We start from the raw sequence: 23,332 nt of genomic DNA on the forward strand, positions 1-23,332 counted from the left end.
CTTCTTCTGCTGTTTCCTATCCTGATTTGTGTAGGATGATATTTGGCAAGAGGGAATGGTGATGGTAAATCCTTATTATGTAACAACAATGTACTAGGTGCTGGGGATACATAGAGACAAATGAGACATTCAAAACTTGAGATTCAAATGTAGATCTTCATAGAAAAATATAATTGAGAGCTGGAAGAGGTAGAATAGAATGGTAGGTCCAAGCCAAGTCCTGGAGTTTGTTTTTACAGGTTTTGTGGCTTTTTAAAAAGTTATGTAACAACTTTAAACTGAAAACTATAATATCATTTAACTTATAGAAATATGGGCAAAATTAAATAATATCACTTATGTAAAGTAGCTGGCACACAGTAGATATCCAATATTTGTTGCACTTTATTATAGTTACCAAGATAATCATAGTATTCAAAATTAATTGGGTACATCCTGTATCTCATGTACTGTGCATACATTGTATCTTCTAATCCTCAAATAATTCAATCTGGTTATTGTTGTTCAGTCACTCAGTCATGTCCAACTCTTTGTGACCCCCTGTCCTTCACCATCTCCCAGAGCTTGCTCAAACCCATGTCCATCAAGTCAGTGATGCCATCCAAGCATCTCATCCTCTGTCATCCTCTTCTCCTCCTATCTTCAATCTTTCCCAGAATCAGGGTTTTTTCTAATGAGTTGGCTCTTCGCATCAGGTGGCCAAAGTATTGGAGCTTCAGCTTCAGCATCAGTTCTTCCAGTGAAAATTCAGGACTGATTTCCTTTGGGATTGACTGGTTTGATCTCCTTACAGTCCAAGGGACTCTCAAGAGTCTTCTCCAGCACTACAGTTCAGAAGTATCCATTCTTCAGCATTCAGCCTTGTTATGGTCCAGCTGTCATGAGAGACCTGGGTTTGATCCCTGGGTTGGGAAGATCCCCTGGATAAGGGAAAGGATACCCACTCCAGTATTCTGGCCTGGACAATTCCATGGACTGTATAGTCTGTGGCGTTGCAAAGAGTTGGGTACAACTGAGCGACTTTAACTTTCATTTTTCTCACATCCATACATGACTCCTGGAAAAACCATAGCTTTGACTAGACAAACCTTTGTTGGCAAAGTAATGTCTCTGCTTTTTAATATGCTGTCTAGGTTAGTCATAGCTTTTTTTCCAAGGAGCAAGCCTTTTTTAATTTCATGGCTGTAGTCACCATCTGCAGTGATTTTGGAGCCCAAGAAAATAAAAGCTGTCACTGTTTCCATTGTTTTGCTGTCTATTTGCCTTGAAGTGATGGGACCAAATGCCATGATCTTAGTTTTCTGAATGTTGAGTTTTCATCCAATTTTTTCACTCTCCTCTTTTACCTTCATCAAAAGGTAGATACTGATATTTTACCATTTTTAAGAAAAGGAAACTGAGCCTTAGACAAATTTAGTAACTTGTTCAAAGCAGTACAACTATATAAGCATCAAAGCTAGGAGTAGAATTCAAGCATATTTGACTTCAAAGCCCATGCCTTTAGTGCTTTAACAGGTTTAATGCAGAAAAATGACCCAGTGCATGGCTGGGAGGTAGTGGAGAAGACATAATGTACTCAGAATTTTCATAAGGCTAATAACTAAATGCAGTTACTTATTTTGACTACCTAATATTAGAATGTATAGGGTTCCAAAAGGAAGCTTGAGGAAATACTAGCAGTTCTAATTTATATTTGATGAAACAAAGCCATTGTAGTGAAGTGAATTGCTGAACACTTAATTCATTTACCCATCTATCTATCCAGTCAACTACTGAATGAACACCTCTTGTTGCTCTAGGTGGGGGTTGGAGGTGCAGGAGTGAATAAGCCAAACATAGACTCTCCCTCTAGAAGCTTGTACTTAGGGAAGAAAACATAAGCCACCGTTAAAAAATCTATTTAGTGATAAATATGAAGATAGCAAGTTGTGACAAAGAAGTTGTTATAATAGCAAGTTGTTATGAAGAAAACTAAACAGAATGAATGACCTGATAAAAAGTAGAAGAGAGAGAGAGAGAGTGCTGCTTTAGAAGGTGAAACCTCAGCTGAGATGTTATTTATGAAGACTGACAGTAGTGATCTGAGGAATGCAAGTTGCTGTTGCAAAGGATGGAGCAAATTGGTCTTAAGGTGCTGAACAAACTCATGTGCTCCCAGGAAGAAAGCTTTAGTAACACTACTGAAGAACTCAGTACTTTGAACTTTGTTTCCTCTCTTATATTACTCCATTTTACGTTCTTTTTTTTTTAGCTGATTTTTAAAAAATTTTTAATATAAATTTATTTATTTTAATTATAACTAAATGCATTATTTATTTACTATTTTTGTTGTCCTGACTCCATGAATATATAAACTCCATGAGAACAGGGACCTCTGTTTTATTCCTGACTGTATCCCAGCATCTTGATCAGTGCCTGTCTCAGAAGTCACTGAAAAAAACATTTGTGGAATATATATACATATTTTTGTATGTAAATGAATTAGTTATTGCAACTTCTTCACAGTATTTCCTATGTTGTCAGTCCAACTACGTGACTCAGTTTATCAGTTGAATGGGATCTATGGTGTCTTCAGTGTTTATCTCAAATTGATTTATTATTCTGTCTCTATACAGGCCTTCATGCAAAATCATGTCTGATGTAATTAAACAATGGATTTGCATACTGAGTTAAGTTAGGTGCAGAAGGAGAAGCATAAAATGAAACCAATAGCATTTGATACCTAATCATCAAAGATCATTATGTTTTGATGAGGTGAATAAAATCTGACTGCCCTACCTAGTAGATCCCATGTTCTTTTCTCTTAGTAAAAAGAATTGTATTCACAGTAAGATGGAGCTTGAAATGATGCCAGTTCAACAGCTGATAAGAAGGCATTTTGAAAACAAAACAGGATCAGCAATTGTCATGAATTCAGCTTCCCAAATCATGACTTAAATACAACTATGAGTTGACTGTGTAGAAATTTCCATTGGCACCTGGTGTTTTATTAAATTACCTTGTCATTTGCAATCAGTGTGATATTTTGGAAGATATACAGAGAGGTGAAGGTGGAGAGAATTGTATCAAAGTGGAATTTAGGTGACCCACATTAACCTTCTACCACAGAATGGATCACTGAGAAAGCACTTCTAATGAGAGATTTTTAGGCACACATCTCAGAAAATTCATTACCACTGAGTTCAAGGGGGAAAGTCTATTCATGGCAATCCAATATTTTATGAATAAAAATGTGTATGGATTCTCATTGATTGTAAAGCAGAGATATAAGATTCTTTGCTTGATGTAGACAATATCTATGTTACTTGTACTATCTTGTCTGAACTTCAGAATATGTGTATTTGTGAGTCTGTGCACACCTATGCCTGTGTGCATGCACATGGGCACACACATGTATTTTCTGTGTTTCTGTGATAGGAGGCAGGCAGGCAGTAGGGGGAATGAAGGTTGTTTACTGTGTAGGGAATCAAAGCACTTAGGTTTGTTCAAAACAATATTTCTCCAAACCCTAAATATTTTAGCCTATTTTTCTGGAGTCATGGGTTGATTTTTATTTTGGGAAGTAAGATACAAGAGATGAAACCATCACCCTTAGGCCCATGTAAAAGCTTTGATGATGAGAAACACTATCCTCACTCCAAATGATTCTTCTTAGCTTTTTTAGTTTTGAATGAATTGTGTATTTCATTGCTGTGCCAAATTGCTTCAGTCTTGTCTGACTCTGCAACCCTTTGGACTGTAAGCTGCCAGACTCCTCTGTCCATGGGATTCTCCAGGCAAGAATATTGGAGTGGATTGCCATGCCCTCTTCCAGGGGATCCTCCCAATCCAGGGATCAAACCACGTCTCTTATGTCTCCTGCTTAGCAGGCAGATTCGTTACCCCTAGCACCACCTGGGAAGCCCGTTTCATTGCTATACTGCTGTTATTCACTGGGGGTTAATTCGTGGAGCCTTGTTAAGTTACTCCATCTCCGCACAGTTCATCATCAGCTCCTGATAAAGGAATAAGACAAACCATAGGTCTAGTCTTTGTTTGATAGTACATGGAGTTACTCTCAAGGAGGAAAAAAATCTGTATTTACTGCATGGGTGACTGGGTCTGGGCAGGGTTATACATTGAAAGAATAGAGGGAGAAATCAACACAGAGCAAAAATGAACTTCCAAATCCTCGGTATCATATAAACAGTTTCCTACTGAGAGATAAAATTTCAAATAATATGGATTATCAAACATTCCAATTTAGAGAAACTCGACTCTGAAATCACCTAGGAGACTAAATTTGTGTCAGCAGATAGGTTTTAGTTTTAGTTTATTTTATTGCAAAAGTCATAGACATCTTAAGACAAAGAAGAGGCTCTATTCCTCTGTTACTTTTCTTTGTGATTTTGCTCTTTTCTGTTGATCCTCAGGCTTCTGGGTTTGTTTTTCCCCCTTCATAAGTGGAATATTTAGCTCAGTTTCATCTTGTGTAGTATTTTTAAATTGTATGAAACCAAATTGGCTTCCCTGGTGGCTCAGTGGTAAAGAATTCGCCTGCCAATGCAGGAGATGTGGGTTCAATCCCTGGATCAGGAAGATCCCCTGGAGAAGAAAATGGCAACCCACTCTAGTATTCTTGCTGAGGACATTTCATGGAGAGAGGAAGCTGGTGGGCTACAGTCCATAGGGTCAGAAAGAGTCAGACATGACTGAGCAACTAAACAACAACAAAGCCAATCTACGGTTGTTCAGTGACAACATTCCTTAATTTCAAAAAAGCTATTTTGTTCTTGTAAGTTTTCAGTTTCTGTAAGCATGGATAAAAAAAGAGTATAAGTTATACACAGAGCCACGTTTAAAATAGATTGTTTACTATAGTTGCTGACCTAATGGATAGTGGGGAGAGGATCAGGAATGTTAGACTCTGTATTCTAGGTGTGATCAGCTGTTGTAGACATAATTTTGTTCAGGAAAATGTGAGGGTAAGGGCTCACCTCTGTAGACAGCATTCACTTCAAATAGATATGGAGCATCAGTGTATTCCTTATATGAGCCGTGACTGTTTAGTGCTTTGAAATGTGTTTTCCAGTTTCTCATTTGTTTTCCCTACTGCTCTGTGATAGAGAGAACCAACTGAATCAAGAGGGATTTGGGGACAGCAAACTTTCTGACTTCTCTGGATGGCACCATCTGCATGAACAGATGGCAAAACATGTCACAGGGCTAGAGGGGGACTCCAAGATCAAAAAAATTGAAAAAAAAAAAAAAAAGAGAGAGAGAGACAGAAAGGGAATGCAGTGGCAAGGTAAACAGGCGAGTGTCAGTGGCTGGACTTCTTTGTGATGAGACTCTGATGGCGTCACTGGTGGTAGCCACCCTTGGAATCCAAAGCTGCCCCCAACAGCGGTACACCGTATGTTCTGCAGGCAGCTTGCTCAGCATTGCAAATAGACATACACCTTCTCTCCGCCTGTTCTGATGGGAGGGGATCTCTGATATTGTTGGTTAAAATCCTCCATGCCAAAGAGCAAGATTTAGTTTCCGTTAAGCTTTCCATATGGCCACAAGCCACCAAAAGGGCTGTCTCAGTGTTTGGGTGGTAGAAAATTCTGCACAAGATTGGTTGAAGCATTGTAAATACAAATCGTCTGGTTTTGCTCATGGTATTTTGTTTATTTTTATGTTTAGTTTTTCTATTCACTCATTTGCTTACTTAATAATTTATTTTACACTTATTAAGTTATTATTTTGTGCCAGGTGTACTATACTAAATACTTTACATGTTTTGTTTTGTTTTTTAATTAATTAGTTTATTTTAACTGGAAGCTTTACAATGTTGTGGTGGCTTTGCCATACGTTTGACATGAATCAGCCATGGGTGCACAAGCGTCCCCCGTCCTGAACCCCCCTCCCACCTCCCTCCCCATGCCGTCCCCTCTGGGTTGTCCCAGTGCACCACCTTTGAGTGCCCTGTTTCATGCAGCAAACTTGGACTGGCAATCTATTTCACATATGGTAATGTACATGTTTCAGTGCTCTTCTCTCAAATCATCCCACCCATGCCTTCTCCCACAGAGTCCTAAAGTCTGTTCTTTATATCTGTGTCTCTTTTGCTGTCTTGCATATAGGGTCATCATTTCCATCTTTGTAAATTACATATATATGTGTTATTACACTGTATTGATGTTTTTCTTTCTGACTTACTTCACTCCAAGAGGTAGATGTTTTTACAGAAGAGGAAAGTGGAGTTCAGAAAGGTTAAATAATGTGCCTAAAATCATAGATCTGGTACCTGTGGAGCTGAATGTTGAGCCAAGGCTATTTGACTCCTGAAATTACTCTGTATTGTTTTTTTCCCTTTCTGTAAAAACATGGCATTATCATTGACAAAAAAAAAAAAAATTAGTCTTCATTTTGAAGCTACATAAGTATGAATGATTTGTTTCCTTAGCTATAGCCCTGACATTACAGAAAAAAAAAATTCAATTTAAGCCACATATCTTATAGGTAAGAAATTTTGCTCATTGATTATTCTGTTTAGAATATCACTGTTCCATATCAGCTATATTTATAGGCCATTGAGACTGATCAAATTTGCAGAATAATTGTTGGTAATATTGTGAAGTCATGTATCTGTAAAATAAGACACTGGAAGTTTAAAAAATTGAGCTCTCTACCCACCATCATCTACGGATTATTCATAAAATATCATTTCTCTCTCCCTCCTCCACTTTCTTCCCTTCCTTTTTTTTTAATAAAAGTAAAAGTTGGTTTTCTGAATATTTAAATAACACCTTAGTCACAGAAAATTTGGAAAGTAAAGAATGAAATATCAAATATTAAAAAAGAAAATTCCTTCAAAGATCAGTTCAGTTCAGTCACTCAGTTGTGTCCAACTCTTTGCGACCCCATGAATTGCAGCACGCCAGGCCTCCCTGTCCATCACCAACTCCCAGAGTTCACTTAAATTCACGTCCATCGAGTCGGTGATGCCATCCAGCCATCTCATCCTCTGATGTCCCCTTCTCCTCCTGCCCCCAATCCCTCCCAGCATCAGAGTCTTTTCCAATGAGTCAACTCTTTGCATGAGGTGGCCAAAGTACTGGAGTTTCAGCTTTAGCATCAGTCCTTCCAAAGAACACCCAGGACTGATCTCCTTCAGAATGGACTGATTGGATCTCCTTGCAGTCCAAGGGACTCTCAGGAGTCTTCTCCAACACCACAGTTCAAAAGCATCAACTCTTTATTACTCAGCTTTCTTCACAGTCCAACTCTCACATCCATACTTGACCACTGGAAAAACCATAGCCTTGACTAGATGGATCTTTGTTGGCAAAGTAATGTCTCTGCTTTTGAATATGCTATCTAACTTAGTCATAACTTTTCTTCCAAGGAGCAAGCGTCTTTTAATTTCATGGCTGCAATCACCATCTGCAGTGATTTTGGAACCCCCAGAAATAAAAGTCTGACACTGTTTCCACTCTTTCCCCATCTATTTCCCATGAAGTGATGGGACCAGATGCCATGATCCTAGTTTTCTGAATGTTGAAACCCATTCCCTTCTCCAGGTTACCTTCCCAACCCGGGGATCAAACCTGTGTCTCCTGCATTGCAGGCAGAATCTTTACTGTCTGAGCCATCAGGGATCCCAAATAATACCTTTCTATATCAGTTTATCTTGTGTCTTGTCTTTGATTTTAAGGTTCTTAAGGTCAAAGACTATATCTTAATACTTTATAAAATATCTTCTACAGGGCTTAGTAAGCACCATGCAGAATGTAAGCTGTCACTGTGGATAAACTAATATTGGTCAGCACCTTTATTGGCATTCAGATATTTTACAGTTCAGGCTCATTGACAAAGTGATGATAAACTTGCAAATTTTAGGTTTTTGAATGTGTATATTATCCAACTCAATATCCTGTTACTCTCTTCAGCTCCCTAATGGTAGCTTAAGAATTAGCAGACCTTAGCTTGTTGCATTGTATTTCTCTCACGGACGGTATGCATTTGGTAATTATTAGTCTATTCTTTTCCTGTGAGAAAAAGACAGTCTAATATGCTTTGGGGAAGGGAACTTGTAGGGAAGACAAGGAAGCTATTGAGAAAGCAAATATGAAGTCAGTTGTGTCACAGTGATACAACGCGTCTTAATCACTTAAAAAATAATTGCTCTAGAAATAATTGCTCATTAGTGACATTATGGTGTTACAGTACCACAAATGCTTAACTAATGTGAACACTGAGCATGAAGATGATAACCAACATTTAATGTTGCATCCCAGTGCTCTGAGAACGGTCCTAAATAATTGTTAGTAATTACCTGACAGAAATACATCTTTACCTGGCCCTGGATGTCATTAAGCATGCGTTGAAATACTTGAATGTTTATAGGCTATATTACACCTCTTCAGTTATTTAATTACTTTTAGCAACTCTTCATGTTATTGTCTGTTTTATTAAGCTAAAATCCATTACAAGCCAAATTATCAGAGGTACACTCAGGCTGCAGGGGATTTAGGCATTTGCTTTAGTTGCTGGAAATTAAAGACAGAGGCTGCTTTGGTGAACCAGAAAGTACAGACTTGTCACCTAAACCATCCTAATGTGCTGGGCCCCTCTCCGTCACCCTGACAGATGAGCCTCTTCTTTACACATCATTTCCAGAAAGGGAAATCTACCATTCACCCAGGGATCTGTTTCATGATTTTATAGCCTTCACTATCAGCCAAGTCATCTTTATATTTAACCTAAATCCTCCATGTCCTTCGTGTTAGAATTTATGACCGTAGCTTCCTATTTGGACCATGCGAACAGCCCATCATTGCTCCCTTGAGCCCTCTGTAAAAATAGAGGCTCTTATTACATCCATCAGTCTGCTTTCTTTTTCAGGTGGAACAGCAGAGCTCACTCATCTATTTGTTAAACAATTAATTTTCAGGGTTTAATACTCAGTAACATTTTACTGAATTATGAAGCTAGTTTGCCATTTTTTTTCCCCCAGAGAAAGAAACTGACAGAGAGAGAGACCAGGCAAGCTGCGGGAAATACTGACAGCACAACCATTCTTTACCTTGGTTGTCCATCCTCTCATTCTTCCAACCCTGTCCCCATTTTCCAGCTTGGAGGAAATGAAATTATCTGTATAAAAACGGTGTTACACACCTTTTCCTTTTCTGATACCTTTTCTGATGTCTTCTGTTTTCAGTTTTCATTTTTCATCCAGGAATTGGATGTGCTTGTCTTCATTCGTACCTTTTGTACTGTGCTATAATAATAATTTGGGCTTTCCTGGTGGCCCAAATGGTAAAGAATTTGCCTGCAGTGCAGGAGACCTGGGTTAGATTCCCTGGGTCTGGAAGATTGCCTGGAGGAGGGAATGGCTACCCATTCAAGTATTCTTGCCTGGAGAATTCTATGTACAAAGGAGCCTGACAGGGCTCCAGTCCATGGGGTCACAGAGTTGGACATGACTGTGAGACTAACACACAAACACATTTAGTGACCTGTACTGTGCTATAATAATATTTAGTGACTTGTATTATAAATTGTCTGTCATTTTCAACATAAGTGTTTATGCCCTTTTTTGTGTGAGCCTTTTCTGTTTCTCCAAGAGTTTTCTTTAAAATGAACCCCAGGGTTTATTTATTTTTTTGATGGTTCACTTCACTCTGCTTCAGTTCTCTATTTAGTCAGCTCATCTTCTTATTTGGGCTTCCCAGGTTGTACAGTGGTAAAGAATCTGCCTGCCACTGTAGGAGACTCAAGAGACCTGAGTTCGATCCCTGGATTCGGAGGATCCCTTGCAGAAGGGAATGGCATCCCACTCCAGTATTCTTGCCTGGAGAATTCCATGGACAAAGGAGCCTGGCGGGCTCCAGTCCATGGGGTTGCAAAGAGTTGGACATGACTGAGCAGGAACACACAGTCTTCTTATTCAGTGTATCATCTTTTGGGTACAAGACAATTTTTTTTTTTCTTTTTCTCTTGTTTTCTTTAACCACGCTGCATCACAAGACATGTGTGGGGATAACTTTTTAAAGACATTTTTTTTCCATCTTAAATTCTAAACTTTTTGTTTAAACTAGTCTTCAGCAGCAGCAGCAGCAGTCTTCAGTTATAAGGGGCTCTCTGGATTTCACCTTTTAGTTGATCTTATCCACAGGTACCCTCTACTCCCACTTCAAAACTTCATCCTAAGTAGCTAAAAGCTTCTGAAGAATCAGGATGATTTTTTCAAGTCAGAAGAAAGTCTTTTGCTTTTTTGTGGGATGCTCAGGGTCATACCTCCTTAGAATTCTGAAGAAATAATTGTCCAGCATTCAAAAGGACCTTTTGTATTATAGCAGCTCCTCTTTATATGTTGGCTCAAGGTCACACAGCAAGAGGCAGTGCCAAGATATGAGCCCAGCACCACCCGTCACTGCCAAGGCCTCTGTTCTTGACCTCTGTGCCCCCGTGTATTCGAAACTTAGAGAAGATCAACGAACGCTATGCTAGCCACTCTTCTCTGTTACAGAAAGCCTGTCATCCAGAAAGTGTTCTGATTTATAATTCTACTGGTAGCATGTGTGAAAGGGTCCATTTCCCTGCAAAATGTGTAGTACTGAATATTATCATTTCTTTAATGTTTTTGCTGATTAGATAGGTAATAATCCTCAGGTTTAATTTGTGTTTTCTCATCTTTTTATACTTCATATCATACTTTTTATTTACTTTTAATTATTTTCTTCCACTTCCATTGAAATATAATTAACATGAAGCGCTGTATAAGTTTTTAACACAAATGTGTGGTTTCTAATGGTGTGAAACATTCTCCTGCGTATTTGGTACCTGTTTTGTATAAAAGACTTAAATAGGAAACATGCCACTGAGATGGAAATCTTTTGCAGTTAGAGATGAGTGGCAGATAAGTCTGAGATGGCATTGTTGGTAGCTTTTGTTGGAGTCATAAGTGCAAGCTGAGTTGCCAGTATGTGATAGGAGGCTGCTTTGAGTAATTTATTTTTTGTGTTCGAAAAATAACAGCAGCAGCAAAAACAGTAAAATCTCTTTTACTTACTGGTTTAGGTGATCACAGTTACAACCATGTACTGCAGGGAAAATGTGTGTGAGGGCATGTTGGAGGCTGGATCAACCTCAGAACATGTTTCCCACTGACCTTTTAATCGAGTGTATCTTTTTCTCAACCATCAGATGCCAGCTGTTCAAGGAAGGTGTGTGTGTATGTAGTGATGGTGGAAGAGGGAGGTGGTTTAAAGGTCATTTCAGTCTCATGTGAGTAACTCTCATGGCAGTACTCTGGTCAGAACGTCCATGTTGCTGGGCTAGCATCCTGCATCAGCATTTTCCTTTGTCCAGCTCCTTCTTGCTTTCACAGATGGTGATCCCTAGTGAGCATCCTTAAGGATCTACTTTGTAAAAACCCAGCTTAACATAGACTCTGAGTCTACTAGGGAGACAGAGGGTAATGAATAAGCCAATGCATACACAGACTAATTTCAGGTAATAATAAGTACTTTTTAAGTATTTTCTCCATGTTATTTTGTTTAAAAAAAAAAAATGCTGCACAGCACAATGAGTGGGATCTTAGTTCTCTGACCAGGGATTGAACCTGAGTTCACTGCATTGGAAGCACAGTTGGAAGTCCAGTCTTAACCACTGGACTGCCAGGGTAATCCTATGATAAGTATTATGAAGGAAATAAAATTAAATGAGACAGTGACAAGTGGTAGGGGAGAAAGGGTTGCTTTGGCTGGCGTGGAGAGATAGTGCTTTTTGGGTAGGCTCCAGTGAACTGAGACTGGAATCATAGGAAGGAGGCAGTTCATTTTAAGTACAAGGAAAACTTCATCCCCACATCCCTAAAATCCTAAGATAAAAGGACCCAGGAATGGAATATGCTTCTAATTTTTTTGACAGCCTAGCTAGAGGAACTTCAGATTTTAAATACATTTCTATAATACATTCTATCAGTTAGGGGTGCAACAGGAAACAGATGCCTTAGTGAAAATGGGATAATTTGAGATGACTTGTAATAAAAGGGTAATTTACAAAGAGAAGGAGTCAATTTATAAAGAGAAGGAACCGTTCCCTGCCCACCCCCGAGATAGGATCAGCAGGTTGCCATCTGTTCCCTTGCATCCTAGACTTCAAGAGCGAGAGGAGGGAATAGTCATGGGACCTGTTCACAAGTTCCTGGGGATGGGGTCTGGAGTACAGTTCCCAGACTCTCACTTTCCCCCTCCACAGACTCCTGTTCTGCTCCCCATTGACCAAATCCAGCCGGAAGTCAGAGAAGTTTTGAAGTCTACACAATCTAGCCTGGTGGTTAAGGGTGGAGGGTGGAGCTGGAGAAATGAAGGAAGACCTCCAGCATGTGTAGTTTACAGTTTAAAATTATACGGGACTGGATGTGGGAGAAGTGACAGCAGACCCGTCTGAGGTTATAACCTCAGTCAGTCACTGACCAGCTATAGATCAGCAGCTGTGAGCCTCTCATTTTGTTAAAAATAAATAAATAAATAAAGGGCTGGAATAAAACTGGTGAACTTATTCTGAAATGGTATGTCTCTAATGTGTCATAAATAAAAAGAAACTATTTTAAATATTAAATGCAACAATAAGTATCTGGCATATCTAAACACTGTTTTAAATTGTGAAAACAAACTAAAAAGAAATCATTGTTGAAATAATTAGAGTCCTGGCTATATGTCTTTCCCAGTGATAAGTGGCTCTTGTATAATTAAATTTCTTATAGCGATCTGAAGCCAGATTTCAGTTGTTAGGTTGTGAATCAAAAAATAAAAGAGAAAAAAAAAAAAAGATTTTTTTTTCCCCCTCAGGGTCAGAATCCTTTTAAGATTTAATCTAGATCGAAGAATGGATATTCTCATTTATGAGAGAAGCAAAGGGTTTGTGGATAAGACCACCAGGAATGTAATATGGAGAATCTTGATAAACACGGGACTGACTACAGATGGGTATGTTTGTATCAACATTTTGGTTGATTAGGATTTATATGCTTACAGAATGAGATTTTTGAGATACTGCTGTTTGGATTCCATAGGCATGTTACTTAAGGAAATGTCTTTCATTGTAATCCCTGAATTTGTAGCAGAAACCTGTGTTTCCTTTATTGTGCAGGGTATCTTTACAGAGAATAAGATTCCAAAAGAGCAAGGAGTCACAGAAAGCCAACAGCTGCAGATGAGTACAAATAGCTCCAGTCTGAAAGGCACGATTTGTCAAATGGTAGCATGATTGCTAGCAATCTTACTTTTTTTGGTGATTACAAAGTTGAGCATAGTAGCCCATGTGACTCTACAGGAGGACTTGTAAAGAACTTTTAAAAACAATTATGCATGAGTGTTGGAGATTAAAATTTAAGCAGAAGGCCTCTATGGAGATAAATCAAAAGCATAGGCTAGAAGAAAAATGCTGTGGGAGACCTTCAATTGGGAGAGAATATTAAGTGGGACTCCTAGGGGAGCGGCCTGTGTTTGCATGTCTGGGGTGGGCTAATCTACATAATTGACTAAAACAGAATAAACAGCTGTGAAATACAGTCTTTGAATGTGTGGGTAAAACAAAATTACAAAATATATGGGGTCATAGAACATGTAATATATTTTCACAGCATTGTAGAATTTCCAAGCTCACTTGGGATCTAAGAAATTGGCCAGTCCTCCAGAGAAGCTAAATGACTTCATCAAGATCAACCTGCCTAGTTAGTGATAGCCTGGTAGTTACCTGTGTGGGCTTCGGAGACTAACTTCCTAGATTTACATCTCAACTCCACTACTCCCTCTGTGAATTTTGGAGAAAATCACTCTACCGTTCTGTGTCTCGATTTTTCTTATCTGTAAAATGGAAATAATGATAGGACACTCCTCATGTTAAATAAGATGATATGTTTTAGTAATACTAGATGGTGTCTGGAACATAGTAAGAGATCAATTAATTTGAGATATGTTATTATCGAGAATACCAGAGCTGAGGTCAGCTGACTCCTGCAATAGGTGTTCTGTCTTCTCTACAAAAAACAAGAACATGTAAGACGGGGTATATGTAAGACATTAGTTTCCCAACTGGAATAGTTGTAAGATACAAAATAATGTCAAGTCTTCTTGGAGATATTAAAACAAAAAAAATTAAGTACTTTCAGGGGAAGTGACTCAGATGAGATCTTTAGAACTTCTCAAAATTTCAGTTCATACTTTTATGCTGAAATAAAGTAATTGGAATTTTCCCCCATAGTTGGACGTGTTTAATGTTTGTTTTACAGCTAGAAAAATATGTATTTTCATAATACATATTTAATCATACAAAAATATCAATGTGTTTTTTGATAATTGACCTTTTTAACATCCTAATTTTTCTCTATTAATGCTGCCTACTAATCCCAGAGGTTCCTTTTTTGTCCCTTGTAATTAGAATAAGTTGTGTGTTTAAGTAAATGTATATTTTGAACAAAGTACAAGCATGCAGTGAGTTAGAACATTATTTTTTGAACATAGTTGGGGATAAGGCAGCTAATTTTCTTTAAAAAATATGCCAAGATGCTGAATTTTTTTTTTTTTTTTTTTTTTTGGTGGAACAGCTGGAATGTTATCTTGATAGATCAAAGTAAAAGTTCAGAGTCACTTTTTGATAATCTCTGGTTGAAATCCTAACAAGTTTTTCACATATTAAGGCACATGATTAACCATATATTTTAGCTCCTAAAAGCCCCTGTTGAACAATCTGCTGAAAGACCCCATGTGTCACATTGATGATTCTGAGTTATTTCCTATTGGCTGAGGGGCAAAGGCATTTATTATCACTTAATAACTATCTTAGATCATATTCAAACTTGGAATGATAAACTAGCATCAGTAAATCTCAGTTAATGACACTTTAAAATGTCTGTTATGTCTTTGATATGAAATACTGGCATAGTTGTATTTCTTGATTTTATAGCTGCCTCTAGTGACTTTTTATGCTTTGTTACATATTTAGTTTTCCTGCATTGTGTCAGTATTTTGTGACATAAATCTTTTGGATAACTGTGCCCAATGGCTGAGGAATAAAAAGTTTATCTAAAGATCTCTTAGCCCAGTTAGAATATTCAGTTCAGTTCAGTCGCTCAGTCGTGTTCGACTCTTTGTGACCCCATGAATCTCAGCACGCCAGGCCTCCCTGTCCATCACCATCTCCCGGAGTTCACTCAAACTCACGTCCATCGAGTCGGTGATGCCATCCAGCCATCTCATCCTCTGTCATCCCCTTCTCCTCCTGCCCCCAATCCCTCCCAGCATCAGGGTCTTTTCCAATGAGTCAACTCTTCGCATGAGGTGGACAAAGTTCTGGAGTTCAGGGGTGCTACCAAAAGTAGCTCTCGTCATGCATTATTATTCAGCCCCCCAAAAAAGACACATTTCCAGTTTTAACTATAGAGGATTGCCTCAATCTTCATTTTGGAGGCATCATTGACTGTTTCCTTTGACTGAAAACTGGACTGTCTTCATATTTTTCCCAATGGTCTTAAAACTTAACCAGGATACCTGCCTAATGAGTTATTAGCTACATTTCAAAGACTCTTTAAAATGTAATGATGCTGAGTAATTTAAGGCCTGTTAAGGATGTTTATCAGGATTCAGAAAGGCAGGTTCATGAAAAACCCATTAATTATATTTATTCTGTTGACTTATTCTTAGAGAAATGTAGCTCTGTTATAAATCAGTGTCCCAAGGAATAGATTTTGATGTTGGTCATTGAGCTTTTCTGAATAAAATTTATTCCAAGGTGGCTTCTTCTGTAAGGATGATTTTGACTTCACATTTGTTTTAGGAATTTTTAAAATAAATTGAATCAGACACTTATATTAGAGAATTGTTTCAAAATCCTCAGTTTGAGAATACTTGTGACCTTGACTGTTTTGTTTGTTTTATGTTGTTGTTATTATTATTTTTATTTTAATCTTGGCATAGGCCAGCACCTGGCAAGGTTTTTGAGATACAAATAAAAATAGATGTGGTTTCTGATCTCATAAAACACCTAGAAAATATGCAGATTTGTTACATCTGTTCAGTTCAGTCTGTACTTTGTCTTAAAATTTGTTAATAAGAATTTCATATACACATATGACATAATGACTCTTTGAATATTTATATGTTGGGACATGATTTATATCATAGCTCTGCTTTGCTTATAAGGGTGTGAATATTCTACATTTCTTCATGCATACAAACATACATATGTCCACTACCAAGTAGCTACTGGTTAAATGAGTTATCACTGTGTCTACTCATTAGCAGTGAGTAATAACAAAAGATGAAGAACATTTAGTGTCACAGATTTTTTTCTTACTTTTATCATCTCATAATAAAGCAATATGGCAGGCTTTTAGTTCATTGTTTCAGAAGCAACCACGCATTGGAGCATGTAAGTGGCTTGTCCCTGGTCACTCATCTTTTTCTGTATTATCAGGATTCCAAGTGGATTGTTTTGGCTACAGAATTTCTATTTTAATCCCAACAGGAGATACAAATGCTTATAAACATCAACTGGAAAACATTTATATATATTTTTAGTTAGTTTTATGAAGTTGTTGTTTTTTAGTCAATTAGTCACTAAATCAAGTCTGACTCTCTTATAACACCATAGACTGTGGCCTGCCAGGCTCTGTCCATGGGATTTCCCAGGCAAGAATACTGGAGTGGGTTGCCATTTCCTTCTCCAGGGGATCTTCCCAAACCCAGAGATCAAACCCACATCTGTCTCCTGCATTGGCAGGCGGATTCTTTAGCACTGAGCCACCAGGGAAGCCCTTTATGAAGTATGCTATAACATTTAAAAAAAAAAAGTGAAACATCAGTGGGAATATGAATGTTGTTGATGTGAGAAAAACACTTTGCTAATACTTCATTTTTAAAGCATAAGTAGAAATCCAATTGCTTCTGCAATAGCATTAGTCAATTTATTTTTCTTGCTCACAGCCCTAGTGTTCACAGATGTTAGTTGCCTTGAATATGCATCAGTGGAAAGTGTAAACCACAGCATATTACAGTAGCAGTTGCAAAATTCACCTCACCTACACAGTCAGACATCTATTTTTGACTGTCCCTCTTTATCCTATGTATGCCCTTGTACCTTTCATGTGTTTGGTGTTCATTCTATCAACCAAAGTTAATTTTATCTAGTGTATCAAGATGAAGATTGTATCTGCTATTTTACTCAAATAGCATGAGAATTTGTATGCCCACTAGGTAGCTAATTTTATTTCCTTTGACAATTTCTCTTCTACACAATACAAGTTCCTCTATGTTAGTGGTAATTCAGTTACATCTACATGTTAAAAAAAGACAGTAGACCAGTGAAAAATGTAGCCAAGTATCACATAACCAAAATAAATTGTCCTCTTTTAACCCTGAGCAAATGTGAGTGTTAAAGTTTTATATAATTTTTATAATTTATAAAATAATAAATTATAGACATTTGATCAGTCCCATTGAAAGCAGAAACAATCAGTTTAATAGTAGAGTAAACTCTTTAACTAGTTATATAATTTAATAAGTAGATTCAGTTTTACTTACTGTTAAAAATATAAAATGAATCTCTAAAACATAAGACATATTATATGTTTTAAAAAAGAGAAATTATGCAATAAAATAATCCCCCAAATAGAAAGATATATGCACAGCAAAACCAAGTGCTTCATTTTATAATTCATGTCTTTATCCTTTCAACAGATCCCTTTTGATTCCCTTACAATAAATAGAAAAAATTCAGCTTTTAAATGGCTTAAAGTTTACTGAGAAAAATCATTCTTACAAAATAGAAACAAGCAAGATAATTTCAGATTGTAATAATTCCTTGAAGAAAATAAATAGCTAAGATGGAGCTTGAGTTAAGGCAGCTACTTTGGGTGGACTACTTAAGAAATCCCTTTCAGAAGAGGTGATTTTGAGATGAAGGATAAGGAAAATATAGGGCTTTGTGAGTATCGGGGGTGGGAAATTCATATTCTAGGCAGAGAGAACAGATGTGAAGACTGGAAATAGTGAGTGACGACTTGGTATAAGATCATATTGAGAAGAAAAGGTTAGATTATTCAGGTAATAGTAGGTCTTAGCCAAGATTGGGAATTTTTTGGAAGAGCCTCTAAAAATTTTGAAGAGGAGTGGTAGAATCCTATCTGTCTCTTTAAAGTGTCTTACTGTTGTATGAATAATAGGGAGGCAGATGGAGAGACTAAGAGACCGAGATCCTATAGTAACATGGAAGTGGGGCAATGGGGCCATGGATGCTGAAGAAGGCAGATGGCTGAGGAGTTGAGGCAGAGAATCCTCCTGGTAAAGGAGAGGAAGGAGTCCAAGATGAATAACAGTCATAGGATGCTCACTTATGACTAAATAGGAAAGCAAAAATTAGCAAAGCACAAACCTTAATGAAGCAGTAATCAAACTAAAGAGTCAGGAACTACTTGCAATAACTTATGCGTTTCATCCTACAACCAGGAGTAAGACACTTAAACCTGATCAAGTAATTTCATAGGTTCAGTCTACCTGAACTATTTGTCTAAGTTGTGCTCAAAACCTTTTCTTTTCTCTTCTTTTCTCTCTCTCTCTCTTTTTTTTTTTTTTTTTTTTGTCCATGAGGTATGTGGGATCCTATCTCCCCAGCAGAGGATCGATTTTGTACCCTCTGCATAGGAAGGCAGATTTGTAACCACTGGGCTATCAGGGAAGCCCAATGCCCGTGACCTTTTATTGAAAAAGGTCTAGCTATGGATTGTTTCTCTCAAGCTAGGGCTGCATTTATTTCTCTGTTTCCAACACACAAGTATAGTGCCTCTCAGAGTAGAGTATGCCAAAGTTCATCAACTTTAACACCAGTTTTTCCGCTTGGTTTTGTTTACCAGATGTAAAGGGCCTGTTATGTGTAGGTCCTCTTTTATATTCTTTACATAAATTATTATATTACTTCATCCAGAAACTGTTAGGTAATTATTATTGTTATTAAAATGCCCCCTTTTTACAGACAAAGAAACTAAGGTTGGTTAGGAGATATTAACCATCTTGACGTATATCTCAGTGTTAATGAGGCAGAATTAGGATTCATACCTTTGTCTATTGTGTTTTAAAGTGTGCTTTTTCATAACATTATGCTGCCTTATTGATCAGAAACCATACTGATAATCACTTAGGACTGTGTGTTTTTTGGCTCTTTCTAGTAGGTCTTCTATTAGTGAAAAGAGAGGTTAGTGAAAAATGATGACAGAGAAATATAAAGACACTGGAGACATATACAACTCTCCCTGATAAATTATAAAGGTACTGTCTGTTTTAGATAAATAATCCTTCCAACCAATAGGAGGAAACTCTCTAAAGGGCTATGAGAAAGATTATTCAGGACAGAGCAAATTAGGTGACCAATGAAAAGCTTATTGTGTATTATACTAACACACTTGCAAAGCACTACACTCTGTATAGAAATGTCAAAAATGATGGACCAAAGCTGAGATTGTTGGGAAATTTGATTTTAAGATCTTGAGAAAAGAAGGAGAAAACAAACATGAGTGGAAGACTGAGAGCCACATTGATTTTCTCAATCACCTGTCATGCTTGTAAAATAGAGTCCTGGGATGGCCCCATTCCATCATAAGAGCTTCTGGAGAATAGAAACTGCCTGTTTAATAAATGCTTCCAGGTGATTTGGGGTACCAGGTAGGTAATGGGCCAAATCTTGGGAGAATACTGATTTAGTACACTCTGTTTAATTTACAAAGCATCATGAGGCCCACCAGGGAAAATGATTATCCAAAGTTGTAGCACTCTTTTTGTTAGAGATTAGGCTAAATCAGGCTCCTTGAGACCCAGTGCTATCTTCTTTGGGACTTAATTTTTCCAGCTCAGTCATGGACCAGCTAATAGCATGTATCACTGATATTTCTTTTCTAGAATCACAACCACAGCTGCCTGTATGATGGACCTGAGGCGGTACCCACTGGATGAACAAAACTGCACCTTGGAAATTGAAAGTTGTAAGTTTTTCTGAGAATCCAGCTAGACTGCACTTGGGTTTAAGGTTCTCCTTGGGCGTAGATTTCCTACCCTCATTCATTTCAGACCACAGTCCTGCTAGGTTTGTGCTAGCACGCCAAATTTGGTGGAGGGAGGCACTGGCAATGTCTTCCTTCAATGATGCTGCCACCCTCTTCATCTCATCCTTAAATTCCAGGAGAGAAGTGTAAGGAAGCAGTAATCTAGCAATTAAAGGGAAATGCTAAGAGTCTGAACAGAGACTAATGGTTATTTTGGGCATTTATTATATGGAATTGGTGCAGAGAGCTGCAACAGGCTTGGGAAAATAGGTGGAGATGGCAGGATGATACAAGGTGTCCTAATTGTCTTTGCCTTTTACAAACATTATCTCTGCAAGTGCAGAGTAAAGGTGGCCTCTGAATTAGTTAATGTGTTCATACATTGTGGCTCAGTGGGTTGTTTTCTGTTTCGAGAAACTATTTTCAGTGTCTAAAATGTATTTTATATTCTTGCTGAAGGCTATATGATGAGCAAGTTTGACGCATGTGTGTATTCTGTTTCCTGTGCTGACCTGTTTATAGTGTTGGTGCTTTTTCTAGGCCACAGTTTTAGCATCCTTCTTGACAATTCAGCTACCTACACTTTTGTGTAGGCTAAAACATTGATTTCATAACCCATTACCATTTCAGAGGTCACACAGTGAGGCCATTTAAGGTGGACTAGGACTTTGAATCTTTTTTTCTCTGCCAATTTTTTGTGGTGTTTTTATATTTCACCCTATCAGACAATTGGAAGCTGATGATTTTATATCCAGCATTCCAAATAATGAGCAGCTTGACTACTTTCCTTGTACCCTCTGCCTTTCGGAGGAAGTCAAGCCTTGGCAAGCTGTGCAACTCTAAATCACTGCTTTGAGCAGAAATACAGCATTTATGACACATTCCTGGTATTTTTGCCCATTTCAAAAAATAACTTCGAGGGATAATTAAATTTACATGTACTTTTTGAAAGCCTGATTTCATACTTGTATTTCCAAGTCATCATTGTTTTCACATTAGATCTTTGCTACAAGGAAGTATTTAATGAAATTGGTCTCTGGGATTTTGATCGTTTGTTATGTAGATATCTTTCAAATGCCATTGTGTTTTCATAACTTATGATACAGTTTAGAGAATAGTGTTCCTCAAAGTTCTGATTCTTTGGTTGCTTCAAATAGGTGATGTAAGGATAATTTGAAAAAAATTTGTTGTTGTGTACTAGTAATGAATTTTTGTGGTAAGAGCATTTTTGTGGTAGAATTTGATATTTTAAATAATCATAATTATACATGATTAAAGCATTTGTACTGATATTATTTCATTTGAGCCTTTCACAACCCTCATAGGTAAGTAAACAAGGTCTTTTTATTTTAAAAAATACTGATGATGCCTAATAAATAATGCAGTCAACACACAAGTGTTCCATGTCATATGGTTCTGACATGAATATTTAAAATTAACATGATAATTCTTTAGACTTTTAGAAAGTTTAAGTCTGATAGAGGGGCTTTTACCTATCTTTTTTCAATTCACAACTACCCTGATGAATGATAGAGATTTTTTTCAACTTTTTTGAGAAATTGACATATTGTCAATTGATAAAATTGACATATGACATTATGTGAGCTTAAGATGCACCATGTAATGATTTGTTATGTGTATATATTACAAAATGATCACCACTGTGAGGTTATTTAACACATTCATTGCTTCAAATAGTTATGAGGGGGGTGGTGTGTGTGTGTGAAGAACTTCTAATATTTACTCTCTTAGCAACTTTAAGTACATAGTACAGCCTTATTAGCTATAGTCACCATTCTGTAGATTAGATACTCTGATCTTATTCACCTTATAACTGAAAGTTTGTACCTTTTAACTGTTTCTATGAGTTCTTTTTAGATTCTACATGTAAGTAAGATCATACAAAATTGGTCTTTCTCTGATTTATTTCCTTTAACCAAATCCCTCATGGTTCATTCATGTTGTCACAAGCGGCAGGATTTCCTTTTTATAGAAGAATAATATTCCATTGTGTATGTGTGTGTCCCCTTTTCTTTATCCATTCACCCTAACAGTAGACATTTAGGTTGACTCCATGTCTTGGCTATTGTGAAGAATGCCGTAATGAACCTGTGCATGCAGGAACCTCTTAGCAATAGTGCTTTAATTTCTTTTGGATATGTACCCAGAAGCAGGATTACTGGATCATATGGTAGGTCTGCTTTTAATTTTTTGAGAAACTTCCATGCTGTTTTCCATAGTGACTATACTAATTTATATTCTCATCATTAGTACAGAAGATTCCCTATTCTTCGCATTTTAGCTAGCTAGCACTTATCTCTTGTCTTTTTTTAATGATGATTATTCTGGCAGGTGTGAGGTGGTTATTCATTGTGGTTTTGATTTGCATTTCTGTGATATAAATTATTTTGCATGGGTTTTCCAGTTTTCCCAACACCTTTTTTTGACTGAGACTTTTCTCTATTGATTATTCTTAACTCCCTTGTCAGATATTAGCTGGCCATAAATGTGAGGGTTTATTTCTGGACTCTCAGTTCTGTTCCATTGGTCTATGTGTGTTTTTATGACAGACCCATTCTGTTTTGATTACTATAGCTTAATAGTATAGTTTAAAATCAGGAGTATGATATCTTCAGTTTTATTATTCTTATTCAAGATGGCTTTAGCTACTCAGGATCTTCTGTCATTCCATACAAATTTTAGGATTGTTTGTTCCATTTCTGTAAAACCTTCAGTGAAATTTTGGTAAATGATGCATTGAACCTATAGATGGCTTTGGGTAGTGGACATTTTAACAATACTAATTCTTCTGACTCATGAACATAGAATAGCTTTCCATTTATTTGCATCTTCTTTAGTTTCTTTCATCAGTGTCTTACAGATTTCATTATGCAGGTTTTTAACGTCCTTGATTAAACAGTCTATATTTCTAAGTATTGTGTTTTTTATGTTATTACGAATAGGATTGTTTTCTTTATTTCATTTTCTGACAGTTCATTGCTAGTATAAAATTGCACCTCATTTTTTAATGTTAATTTTGTGTACTGCAGCTTTATTGAATTTGTTTCCTTGCAGCTTTTTGGAAATCTTTAAGGTTTTCTATGTGAAAGATCATACCACCTGCAAATAGAGACATTTTTTCTTCTTTCTAATTTTGATATCTTTTATTTCTTTTTCTCTTTCTTGATTGCTATGACAGGGAGTTCTAGTACTGTGTTGAATAGGAGTGGTGAGAGTGGACCCCTTATTTCTGGTCTTAGAGGA

At 37.2% G+C, this 23,332-nt stretch overlaps 1 protein-coding gene across 6 annotated transcripts in view; it reads left to right on the forward strand.

Annotated features, from left to right (window-relative positions):
- GABRB2 (gamma-aminobutyric acid type A receptor subunit beta2) overlaps positions 1–23,332 on the forward strand; it is a 288,144-nt gene that overhangs the window by 129,887 nt on the left and 134,925 nt on the right. For all 6 annotated transcript variants that reach the window (XM_025292289.3, XM_025292290.3, XM_044947361.2 and 3 more), the window contains exon 6: positions 19,926–20,008. In XM_025292289.3, the coding sequence (XP_025148074.2) occupies positions 19,926–20,008 (83 nt within the window). The remainder of the gene's footprint in view (positions 1–19,925; positions 20,009–23,332) is intronic.

This window comes from Bubalus bubalis, chromosome 9 (assembly GCF_019923935.1).
Source record: "Bubalus bubalis isolate 160015118507 breed Murrah chromosome 9, NDDB_SH_1, whole genome shotgun sequence".
Taxonomy (NCBI): domain Eukaryota; kingdom Metazoa; phylum Chordata; class Mammalia; order Artiodactyla; family Bovidae; genus Bubalus; species Bubalus bubalis.